At 36.6% G+C, this 12,698-nt stretch overlaps 1 protein-coding gene across 1 annotated transcript in view; it reads left to right on the top strand.

Moving 5' to 3' along the window:
- Nucleotides 1–3,073: 3,073 nt before the first annotated feature.
- LOC137996479 (ER membrane protein complex subunit 8-like) overlaps nt 3,074–12,698 on the top strand; it is a 15,371-nt gene continuing 5,746 nt past the window's right edge. The window contains exons 1-2 of the mRNA XM_068841922.1: nt 3,074–3,371; nt 6,704–6,780. Of these exons, the coding sequence (XP_068698023.1) occupies nt 3,177–3,371; nt 6,704–6,780 (272 nt within the window). The 5' untranslated portion in view covers nt 3,074–3,176. The remainder of the gene's footprint in view (nt 3,372–6,703; nt 6,781–12,698) is intronic.

Below are 12,698 nucleotides of genomic sequence, written 5' to 3'. Positions count from 1 at the left end.
TCAAGTTGGCGCAAAATTTATAAATATGACGCTAACACTGAAACAGAAACCGCTCGTAGCGCTTGTGTTACTGCAGCCTTTTGAGGACGGAAATGATGGATTCAAACGAGGAAAATCCAAAAAATGGTTAAGAGAACGTGTACAAAGGGGTATGTTCACTGCAAAATACATCGGCGTTTAGGAGATGATGAGAACTGAGCGATAGTGATTAGGGGACTAAAAGTGCCCCAAAGACATCTTCTTGCTTCATTCTCGCTGATCAATGTTTCTGGCTGTTGATCCTTGTCCGCCATCTTTGTTGCAAATAATAACTTTTGCTAAATTTTAGTCGTCATCAATGGACCAACCATCGTCCAAAAAGATCGCAATGTAAATGCCGTTAGCTCGCCACCAACCGACCAAGGGGCGGAGTATCTTAGTACAAATATAAGGAGCTGCAGAAAGGCCGAAAGGAAGAACTGTGAAAATGTAATACCGCGTCTCGCCTTGAGAATTCCATGAAAACCCTAAGAATGTTTGATGTGGTTGGAAGATCTCGACATTATGATAACCACTCTTTTAAGGTCAAAAGAAAACATGTAACCATTCTTATGAAACATAAGAGAAGCAATTTTCCAATCATCGTACTTAAACTTTAGTCTCTTAATGAAATGATTAACATATCTTAAATCAAGAATTAACCTTTTCTTTCCATTAGGCTGAACAGAAACCGAAAAAGGGTTGACGACAACTGATTTACAGGACACCTGCTGCTTTATGCGTTCGGATTCCAGTAGCTCTGTGATAGAATTCTCTGCGAACTCAACATTTTTTGGGGCAGAAGCGTTGTTCTTCGAATAATACGCAAGTGGTACATCCCAGAAAGGCAAACGATAGCCAAATTGGATTACGTTTAATACGAAGAATGAAGCACCTAAAAAAAAAACCAAAATTCCAAAATTTTCTTTAAATTTCCCTTCACATTCTTACTCTGTCCTAGATTTTCGTCGATTTCAAAGCCATTCAGTACCTGAAGTACCGTAAACATGTCGTATTCCTCAGGATTGTCCGATCCCTTAAGTCCGGTCCTGAAGCGTTTGTGCTAGTGGATGTTGGGGCAAAGGCGGTTGTCTTGTACGGGCCGAAAGGGCGGAGGTAAAAGCTGGAGGCCCCGCAATCTTCAGCCCAGTGACCCGACCTTCCACACCTAAAGCAGTCCCCATGTGCACAAGAGCCTAGACGACCCGTAGGTCGCAAAATGAGACGAAAATATGAAACGTTTAGCAACGACAAATATAAAAACCAAAAGCCAGTAAACTTGCAAGTTAACACAAAAGAAAAGGAGGGCGGGCGGGAAAAGGAGAATACAGTAAAGCTGTATTGGTGACGCGAGAAGTGAAAGAAGCATACGATTACCGGACTATATACCAGTACATGCTATGACACCCAACTCCCATGTGGTACAGAAAACAAGCATACTTGACAGGTATTACGTAACAGTAATGCATACGAAGGTGAGAAAGCAAACAAAGTTCCGTAATCAACTCCTATAGAAAATACATAAACTTTACTATCAAAAAGCTTGAAATTTATCCCCACTTCCCCAAAACCAGTATAATGATAGTCTATTTTAAAAGACTTCAACAACTTCACCAGAAACATGCGCCTAAAATACCACTTTGCTGACCGCGAAAGCAACCTTCACCCGTTCCATATCAAATCAACATGGCAATCGCCACTACAACTTTCTATGGCACTTGAAAGCTACCTGGAACGCACTAACCTAGAAATTGCCTCAATATCCTTTAGCAATGCTAAAGACAATTGTCAGCACAAGAACGACAAGCACTATCCGCACTACGCGCAAATAAAAAGGTGAACATTGAAAAAGCTGATAAGGGGACCACAACAGTCGTCATGGATACGCAAGACAAAATCCGAGAGGGCAACGCACAAGTCGGTGACACAAACTTTGCACCCCTCTACAAGATCTAAAAGTGTCCTCGACGGCCAAGAAGGTCAGCAGCATAGATATTAAAGATGCTGCTTATCTTCGATAATCTCGATCTTGTTTCCCTGCTAAGATATGTAGGCGAATGAACTGAAGCGTAGACGAAATAATTCCGAGTCTGTTCAAAGCCATTCAAAATAAAGTCTGCACGTATGTCGCATCGATTGCGTTGTCCACATAGTATAAATGCATGTGCAACTCTTTCTCTTGTTACAATATTTATTGTACATAGCCTTGTACAGTTGTGTATAGAACAGCTGTATAGCCCTATATACTGCATACCAGTATAGCTGTGTCTAGGAATGTTTGAGCATACAAGATATGGGCTCATTATGTTCTACTCTCCCGGCACTGCTCGCAGTTAGCTACAGCTATTTGAGGCGAGCAGTGGTTTTAACGCATGACAAATCGCAACAATTCATCCTTACAGAATGAAAAAGTAACTTACAAAGAGAAACAAAACATGCAGTAATTGTAATTTGAGTTCACCATCCCAAACCTCCCGTTCCCCAGTTAACAATAGGCCAATAATGGAACCGTTCGCAACAAACTGGTCACATGACTGATAATTGGTGAACTTAAAGCTCGCACTTTATGAATTCCAGAAATGGAAAGATCATGTTTGTCTTAGCCAGAATACAAATTTTCAGAGAAATAGGATAGTTTTACTCTCCAGTGTAATCTTTCATAATTACGCGACACAAGCAGAGCTTAGATTCCTATTTTTACCATGGGTCAAATAAGCAAGAATATATGTACAAGGGTGGAAATTTTCAGACTTTCATATTTTGAAGGAAGAATTTTAAAGCGGTTCAAAAACTTAGAAAAATACAAGGATTTGCATGACAATCATTGAAGCGTGACTGGGTGGCAAAGCGCCTTTTTCTCATACAAATCCTTATGAATTCTTTCAACCGTAACAACACCAGTTTAAACGATATACTGACGAAAATCAGCATGATAGCTGTTTTTGAGCTGCCCTTTTTACTTCTGGAAAAATAATTTTATGAAACCAGCGGAATCATCGTGTTTGTGGAAAAAAGTCACGTGACGAACTGTTGCAAATGGCGACAAATTGGCGTGGTTACCGAGCACCGCGCAAACCAGAATCATCATGGCGGCCGAATATAAAAATTAATCATCTATTTTCACGCCTGATTTGAAGCCACATTTGCGTTAAACAACGATGAAATTTCACTTATCACCAAGAGCTTACACCAAGATCCTCTTACATACTTCAAAGTACCCTCACAAAGCAGTTAATGGAGTCCTTTTGGGAGACGAAACAGTTCAAGATGGTGAAGTTTATGTGTTAGATGCCATCCCTTTGTTTCACATTTGCCTTGGATTGGCGCCGATGTTAGAAGTAGCCCTAGCAAGAGTAAGGGAAATGTAATTTTTTTGTTCAAAATATTTAAGCTTTCGGGGTTAATATTTACTACCTTTCTCTGTTATTATTAAAAGGTGTGGGGAGCGAAACGATAATTGGAAGAAGGAAATCGTTTAATTTTCTAAAGTTTATCAGGACCTGAAAAGATGTTTAATGAGCTTAAAGGATGTTTGCATATGTCCATAGTTGCAGTTATTCAAGCAACTGCATTGGGGGCAGATTCTTGTGGTCAGTGTTACAATCACCGCAAGTAGACAACCCTCTGTTTGTGTGGTTGTTATCGATCTACAGAAAAAATTAAAATACAGAGGACTATTACGCCAACTGTGGTTGTGAATTGCCTCGAAAATAAAGTTTGAAGGAAATAATACAATAAGGAGATCAAACGAAATGTCAACTGAGTCCTACATTACTATTATATGTTTTCCTGTTGTTATGAGCCGTTTTAGGCGTCATTTTGCAAAAACTTTTTTGACCACCAGCTAGAAAATGAAGACTACAGACAATATAGGGAGCATCCAGCCACCATCTGGTGACCCGGGTTTGTTTAATCTAGAATGGATGCCAAACCAGTGATTTTCTCACCTTAAAAGAAAACAGCATCTGATCTCCTAGAAACGTTTCGTGCCTTTGCTGAAAAGGAGCTTCATCCTTAAAAATTAGTCAAATAACTCTGATCCTGAAATCCTAACTGCAGCTTTCTCAACATGATTGGTCTTTATATGTTTGCGGACGTAACTAAACGTAATTTAATTATGTAAAAGAAATGTGACTGTTGGTCTAGGCAAAAATGCTGTTCACTGTAGCTCGAAGATGGCAGTATCAAATCTGATAATTATTTTGAAATTGAGGTTAAAAAAAGTACATTTAAGTCCATCAACAATGAATTTTACTTTAGGTTTGAAGGAATCCTTCAATTAATTCAATTTACTTAGGGGAAAAAGAAGCCGACTTCTCTGAGCAGAGCGGCCGACACTTTTCGTCAGCTGTCTGTGCTTATTGAAACCCCTGAAACTCTATGTTTGAGCAAATCACAACTGGCGTAATATTCCTCTGTACTTTTTCTCTGTACTTTTTCTCTGTACTTTTTCTGTAGATTGATAACAACCACATGCAATCACAGTCTTTTTTTATCATTGACCCTGCGATGAATGTTATCAAAGTGCTTTTTGAAAATTCGTGTTTACAAAGTTTTGCATACATGTAACTGGTTTACATTCATTCATGCAAGACTAATCTATCAAGTTTCAAGTTGAGGAAATAATGAGCTTTTTGCTTAAGTAATCTCTAGAAGTGATTGCAAACAAACCTTGTGTGTGCTGAGTGGTAAAATTAAGTGGAATATCCTGTGAGAGTTCACATGGTGAATAAGTCGTACATTTAGCTTTCACGCAGTGTATCAATGCCAATTAGCAATAATTAACAATTATTCCATGAGCGCGCGTTGGATATGAGATGGTAAATAGCCAACAAGGCTATTTTGGCTTTATTCCAAGAGAATTTTCGCTTTCCGTCCGGCGAAAAAAGTTTTAGTTTAGCAACGCTCAGCGCCATCATTTACCATATAAGGTCAAACTAAGGTATATGAGCTGATAACCGAGATTGAGTGAACCAATCAGAGCACGTGAAATGCATTATCCGAGGTTGAAATTTTAATAATACTGTATATTCAGGGATGATCTACATTGTACATGTAAGGCTAAACAAGAGTCCTATTATACATTGTACTCACGCACAGTATAATCATCGTTTCCTTTTAACGAGTACATGTTCATGTACAGATAAGCTTGAGACAAAACAGATTAAATGCATATGCAATAATTCACTGGCAAATTACATTTATTCAGCAATAAGCAGTGTGGATGGTCATAAAAATGAGAACACCTCAACAAAGTGATTTTACAGTAAATGTCTAAACATTTTTAACCTGGACATACTGTACATATCTTTTACAATACTGGCCTCCATAAGATAAAGTAAATTGAATTTTGATGTTACATGTAAACTACATTTACAATATTTTTTGCGTGGAAGAATTTAGTTATTTACAATATAAAAGAATAGCTAATAGAAGGATAAAAACTAAAATTTAACAATAAAAAAGTGTAAAGTTTGTACCACTACTCCAGTCAGTCAGAACAATTACAAAAACTATTAATTTTGTTCTCTCAGCACTAAAAAAAAAAAGGAAACAATTGATGTCATTAACTTCCTGCTTTACTAGGTCTCACTGTCCTTGAGCTTAAAAAAGGTACTGTGGGAGATTTCCATACAGCTGTAGTAAAGAGAGGTCTTAGTATCTAATCATGTGCAGTGTACAGTACTTCCTTAAAAATAATAACCTATGAATGGCAATCCTGGAGTGAAACCATGTGGCATGTACTGTACTACCTTCCCCATTTTTGCAGATTGTTGAGAAAACTGTTGGGGGTGCAGTAAGTGTTCCATGCATTATTTTGAAGACCCTTCATATTAAGTAAAATACAATAACTTCTCCTTTTTGTGCATTTTGTATATCTGCTGGCAATAGACCATATTCATAAATGGCGGCTAAGTAATTATTCTTTTGTCTTTATGCTAATCATCCTCACTAGCCTCGTTAGCACGAACAAATTCAAAAGAATCTTTGCTCCAAAATGAGGCTAGTGAGGATGATTAGCATCAAGACAAAAGAATAATTTCTTGGCCGCCATTTATGAATACGGTCTACGGATGCCTCTTTTTGTCTATTTGGGTGGCATTTTAAGATCAAAGACTGCTGATCATGAATTCTCCCAAAATCCATGTGCATGCATATCTCATCTGGTGATGTGTTAAGTGCCTCATTATAATAATTATGACAAATTGACGATGCTTTGATAAAGTGAAACAAGTCAATAGCAAAGTGATCAAAACATCAGACTGAGTGCATGTACATGTACACATGTACTGAGAAGTGGTCAGGCAAAAATGTGCATTCTTATTGCACAAAAGGTTATTAAGGCTCATAATATTGTACCTGAATGAAGGTACACTATATTTACACCTTTAATGTACAGTAGATGTGGAGGTTGGGTACCGTATTCTTTGTCTTCTGACAACTTTGATGTTGCCCTGTTTGTGGTCAAGACCATTATATCAAATTTAATTCTCAATGGTACACATGTAATTCTGTTCTCTTTTCAGTATACATTTATCTATTGTAACTTCTTCAACATGGAAACATACATTTATCTCTCTTTGCTATTGTTATTCATAGAAAGTAGGACTTACATTAGTTTATTCATTACTACATGTAGGGCTGATGGGATGGCATGCCTGACTCCTGTGTTTTTGTTTTATAGGTTGATATTTACTGTAAGCAGAGTGGTCTACAGATAGTGGGTTATTATCAAGCAAATGAACACATTTACGACAATAGGTAAGCTGTTGTACTGTGGTCCAAATTATTCTTCAGTCACTTTCTGAGGAACTTTTAAAAAATATTTCAAGATTCCATTGAAATGTGTGAAGTTTCATGGGGAAATGACTGCTCTTCTCCACAAGATGAAGTAAATCGAAAATAGCCGCAGGTGATCTGATGGTCATGTGTGACACACTTTGGGCAAATGGGAATACTTTGTCAAAAACACAAAATTCCTTGGAACATTCACCAGATTTACTGTACATACAATACACTACTCATTGAACCCATCTCACGTAATACAGTTGTAGTACTCTGACATTTCTTGGTGACCAATCGAAGCTAATACAAGCCACTAGTTTATAGAACTGTTTTCAGACCAATGTACCCAGTATTTAAAATGTAATTTTTGAAGTATTCACAGGCATGCATATTTTCCGTATCTAAACGAGGGTTGAAGATGAGCTAGACATTTAGAAAATACAGCATTTTGAATTTCCAAATTGTCACCATGTGTTTGAACTATGTACATGTACCGCACAGACCTGAGAATTGGAGAGGTGGTAAATGTATATTATTTTGTCTTAACAACATTTCAAGTTGTTGGCTTCTTTTGTTGAATGGTTTCGAATTTGTCTTTTGTTGCATGGCAGTGAAAACGATCAAAACATGTGCACAATGCCCAATGCTGTTTTCACAATATTTTTCCTTTTGTTTTTCCATTCTATTCTTATGTTGTTGCTTTCTTTTTTTCTCATTCTATTTGAACAAAATACATTTGTACAAATCCTGAAATGTTTCAGCTTTTGTTTGTGCATAGGCAATAACATTAACATTTCTAATTTACAGTAGTTATTGAAGAATGTAATTAGAGTCCCTGAAAATTTGCTGTAACACTGGTCATAAAATCTTATCAGTCCGATGAAAACACAAACATAATGCATTTGTGGAACAGTGCCCTTGTTAATTCCACAGTACATTGCAGTGTTATTTAATTTAAATCAATGTACTGGTAAATGAGTTTTCAGGAAACAATTCATGCAAATTGTGAAACGGAACTGCATGAATATGGGCGGGAGTGTTTTACTAGTAAGGCGATGTGAAATACAAGCTGCAAATGATAACAAAGCGAAATGAAACTTAGCCATTATGCATTACAGCCATACATACATGTATACATGTACATGTATATTAAAAGGCAACCTTCGCATTTGGTTGTCTTGAGTGAAAATATATACATGTACATGTATTAATATTTTTTACTTCACATCATAACAGAAGACTCCGGTCAGACTGATCGTTTGCCAGGCAAAACCTCAAATTTACCAGACAAATGTTCGAAGACCAGCGCTTATTTGCAGGCTTGCTATACCGGGAAGTCTTAAGAAAATGTGGGGCTCTTAGGTTTGAGGGACATGTTTTGTAGATGCCATTTACTATCCTTAGTGTGTTGTAGTGAAAGCAGGCCTTCTGATAGGGTGCGATGAAAAAATGCAAATTATGCAAAAATTTCAGGGCAGATTATGCAATAAGAAAGGGCAATTATGCGATTTTTTTCTGAGCAATTTTAAGCTTGTTTTTCAAAGTTTCAGGATAAGAAAAACAAGTTTTTGCTGCCCTAAAGACATTTTGAACACAAGGGAACAGTAATAATTATGAAGATTTCTTGATCGACATTAGATGGGAGAAGTCAAAAAAAAAAAAGGTCTTCTGCACTATCGGTGCACCACGTTAAAAGTTGAAAGGACACAACTAACATGCCAAATGAATGATCAATACCCCTGTAATTATTGATATTCCTGTATGCTACGACTAGCTTCTTACGCTTTGTTTTTATGTGCAGTATTATATTAATTTTCTGAACAGATTTGCTAATCTGAACAAAAGCGCGTGTTTGTGTTACACCAATAGGCAACTCTTTAAAAATGAGACTCGTACCAGGCCCCCAACATGCAAAATAACGCCTTGAACTTCGAATGTTTACGAAATCGAAGGTAACAGACTTTTTAGCTGTTTTCCAAGGTAAATCATCTTAAAAATGGTGTATTTATGCAGTAATTCCTAAGAAACTTGTTGATTTATGTTTTATTTTATGAATGTTGTGCGTTCTTTTGAATAAATACGGTATGCAATTTGTCATGAATTGTGAAAAATTGCACCATCGCGTAATATCAGAAGGCCTGTGAAAGTACTTCTACGATGAAAAAAAATCAGTTCTGTTTTTTTTCACTATTCCAAAGTACAGTACCGCTCAAAGATAAGCGAACCATCAAACGCGTTGACAACGCGTTGGGAACAAAGAGCCAACGTGTTTGAAAAAAAAAGAAACGCGTTTGCGAACTAGTTTTTTTTCAACGCGTTTGTCCTATGTTATTCAAGTTTGGCACCTTTGCATTGTGTTACAAGTTGGTATGTAAATTACGGCCACAAAGCGACTGCAATTTTAGCGATGGAAAGTGAACAAGTGTGATCAACTGACTATCAATCAATGGAAAGTTGGAAAAGAAATCTTCAGGAACGAAAAAAGATGCACTTGTTTAAGCGGCTAGAAGAAATCCGCGTTATTGATTTGTTTCTCCGAATTTCTTGTATCAGATAACACGAACACGCTTGATCGCGATCGCTACACTAGCGAAATTATACTTCTTCTACCCCAAAAACTAAACACAATAAAATAATCTTAGAGCATTGGGTTTTTTTTATAGAATGTTTCAATGAGAACACATATTAAGCGAAACTGCATCAGGACCTTGATATAACATGCAGCTGCATATGCATGAATCAGTTTAAATCGTCGAGCAACTATCACGCAACAGATTCACGGACATTATAAAACTCTCAAATAACAATCGATCAACGATCGATATTCAGTCCAGACGAAAATTGTTTGTATGTGTTTTTCAGTAAGCTTTGATGGCTAGTTCGCCGCATTGTTTCCTTTCACTTGATCAGAGCGGTACTGACTACAGAGAGTAATCAGTCGAATATTTGCACATCTTTATATAGCCGCCTTATCTATTTTGAAATTTTGGTTTCTTATTTTTTGTTGACCTTTTGTGAAGTGGTGAGCTTTGGTGCTGAATTACTGCATTGTCAATTAATTTTGCCTTCCAGGGATTATTACAAAGTTTCATGCTTTTATCACAAAAGGGAGCAAAATAATAATACGTGCCGTCTGCGCTTGGGGTGAAAAGGTTGCGTGACAACGAATGAATTATTATTTTATTCTTCTCCGCCCCGCGCACATTTACGTAAACAGCCTTTGCAATGAAGTCAATTTTAACACAGCTTTTATTGGAGATCATTCTTACATCATCAAATGAAGAAATAGAACTATGAAGTTATTATCGATTAATAATCAGGGAACCTTAGCAATTTCGTCTTTTTAGCGGCGAAACTAAAAAGTCTTTTGAGCTTGTCGCATCGAATTTTCTCATCTCCGTGTTGAAACAGCGCAATGTGTAATTCGTTCCTGTATAATATCTAAAATGATTTTACTTTTGAAGCAAACTACCACTCCAAATGTCAACAAATTCATTGTCCCCGGTGCTTTTGATTCATGTTGTTAAAAGCTTCAAGACAGTTGAAAAGCCATTCACATAATTTCGGCTGGCATTCTCGTGTTTACAATTGCTTGCCGGTGCGTTATATCATGGATTTTCATTACGCTTGTCATAGAATCATTTTTGGTCGCTTCAAATTTTATTTTGTAATTTCAGTTTACATGACACGGCTGTGGGACGTGAAAAAATCCGAAAACACAAACCTTTTTGTTTTTATGAGGCCGCAACGCGAACTTTGTATAGCCAGACAACGAGACTGTGTTTTATTTTGTGACATTACTTTTCGAATGCATCATTGAACCTTTTGTGATGCAAATACTTCGGAAAGTTAATGACTTTAGTCAACGCGTTTGCATTTGCGTTAAAAAAAAAACGCAAACGCGTTGAAAGCCAAACGCAAACGCGTTGAAGACTAGTTTGAAACGTGTTTGATGGTTCGCTTATCTTTGAGCGGTACTGTACTTGCGTTGAATGCTCAACAGGTGAAATTTTGTGGAAAGTGATGTCATTTACTCACAGGCTTTAAAATGAATTGTGTGAATGCAGCTTAATTAGTATGCAGCACAAGAGTTTTTGGCTTTCAGATTGTCAAAATAATGTTTGTTCTGCATACATAATGATGATTGTACTAAGTACATGTACGCCCCATTCACACACTGCATTTTTTACATTAGTTAGTAAATGACATCACTTTCACCTCAATCCAGCTCTCCGAGGGCTTACATGTATCTGTCATAACCACACAAGTAATGATGGACTGTTTAAATGAAATTAGAGGCTTCTGTAAGCCAGCTTATGGATGAATTAGATTAGAACTAGCAAGGGCTCCTTTGGTCCATGCCATGGTAAATAATATGCATGCATGTGCCATGGGTTTTTTCTGTGGTGCAGTTTCCTGAGCAGACCGGATGTCAGAGATACATGTATGCACGTATGTTTTTTTCATGGTAGAGAAGAGAACTTGGAATGTTTCACTCTCCAGTCTGTGCAGTACATATTTTTAATTACTTTGTTGAAGTGTTTCACGCAATTTGTACATGTATACACATGAGTATTATAAACGCTTTTGATCTTTTATTGTAAAAAGCGCTATAGAAATATTAAATATTAAATATTTATTAAATATTAAACAAAATCTCGTAAATAAATATACTTCGAAGGTTTCAACTGCAGAGAATCATAATGAGAGATATTTTTTCAATCCAAACAATTTTCAGTGTAATTATTACTGTACATGGTGTCTCACAAAGTGACACTGGTAACTTGCAAAAAATATTTATTTCTAGGCCATCTTCAGCCTCATATACAGCTGTAAATAAAAATACAGAAGACCTCATGATTTTGATTTTGGAATAATTTGATGATATCTTGTTGTGTGGAATCAAACAATTTCCGATAAAATAATAAATACATGTACATGTATACATGTGTAGAAAGTCTGTTATTTTTAAATGCAATCAATGTCGTACAACACAATGAGATGCTTACCTAAGTTTGTACGTAATACATCTACAACATACATTTTCTGTTACGTTCTTCCTCCTGATGACAAAAATCCTCAATTGGGTCCAAATGAACCAAAGCGAATGTTGGCAAGTTGTTGTGAATTTCATGTTCATTGTTCTCACAGTATCACCTTTATTTTTCCAGCTCCACAAAGGATTATTTTGTTTGAAGATGGAATGAAAAAGTATCATACCACTTTCATACAATGTACACTAAAAGTTGATGCCATTAAATGAAAAAAAGACCTACAGTACTAAGAACAGCACTTACCGCAGCATGGGACATACACTGTACACTGTACAGTATACAGGAAAAATGTTTCATCAGAGTTTAACAAAAAATCAATTGGAATGGAGTGATTACATGAGTGAGTGTCATTCTAGTCACTCTAACAGTCCTCATATCCAAGAGGTAAAACTTGCCATGAAAATAACATACAATGTATACGTGTACATGTAGTTTTTCTCTTGAAATGATGGCGTAAAATCTCGCGTTTTGAGTACAAGTACAGTATTCAGTGCAGGAACTTTTGAAATGTGAAAAAAAAAAACAAGAAGTGACTTTTAATCCTAGTGCTCAGCACTTGAAGGATTAAATAGACAGGAACTAAGAATTGCAGAATACACGTCTACATGTACGTAGAAAAGCACCAAGAGAGCACAAAAGCATGTCACATGTTGCAGTCTGTGCTGTAAAGATCAATGAACATACACTGTACTTTGAGAAAAACCAACACTTCTCAAGCAAATCAAACATATATGTATGAATTTAAGCCATCTATTTAATTTATTAATTCCCGTTACAAATTTTCTTATCATGGTAAATCCTTTACAGTTTACACCACAGCACACTATTTTTTATCTACCC

The sequence above is a fragment of the Montipora foliosa genome, chromosome 1, assembly GCF_036669935.1.
Source record: "Montipora foliosa isolate CH-2021 chromosome 1, ASM3666993v2, whole genome shotgun sequence".
NCBI lineage: Eukaryota > Metazoa > Cnidaria > Anthozoa > Scleractinia > Acroporidae > Montipora > Montipora foliosa.
The sequence above is the reverse complement of the archived record's forward strand: the minus strand, read 5'-3'. Positions and strand labels throughout refer to the sequence as shown.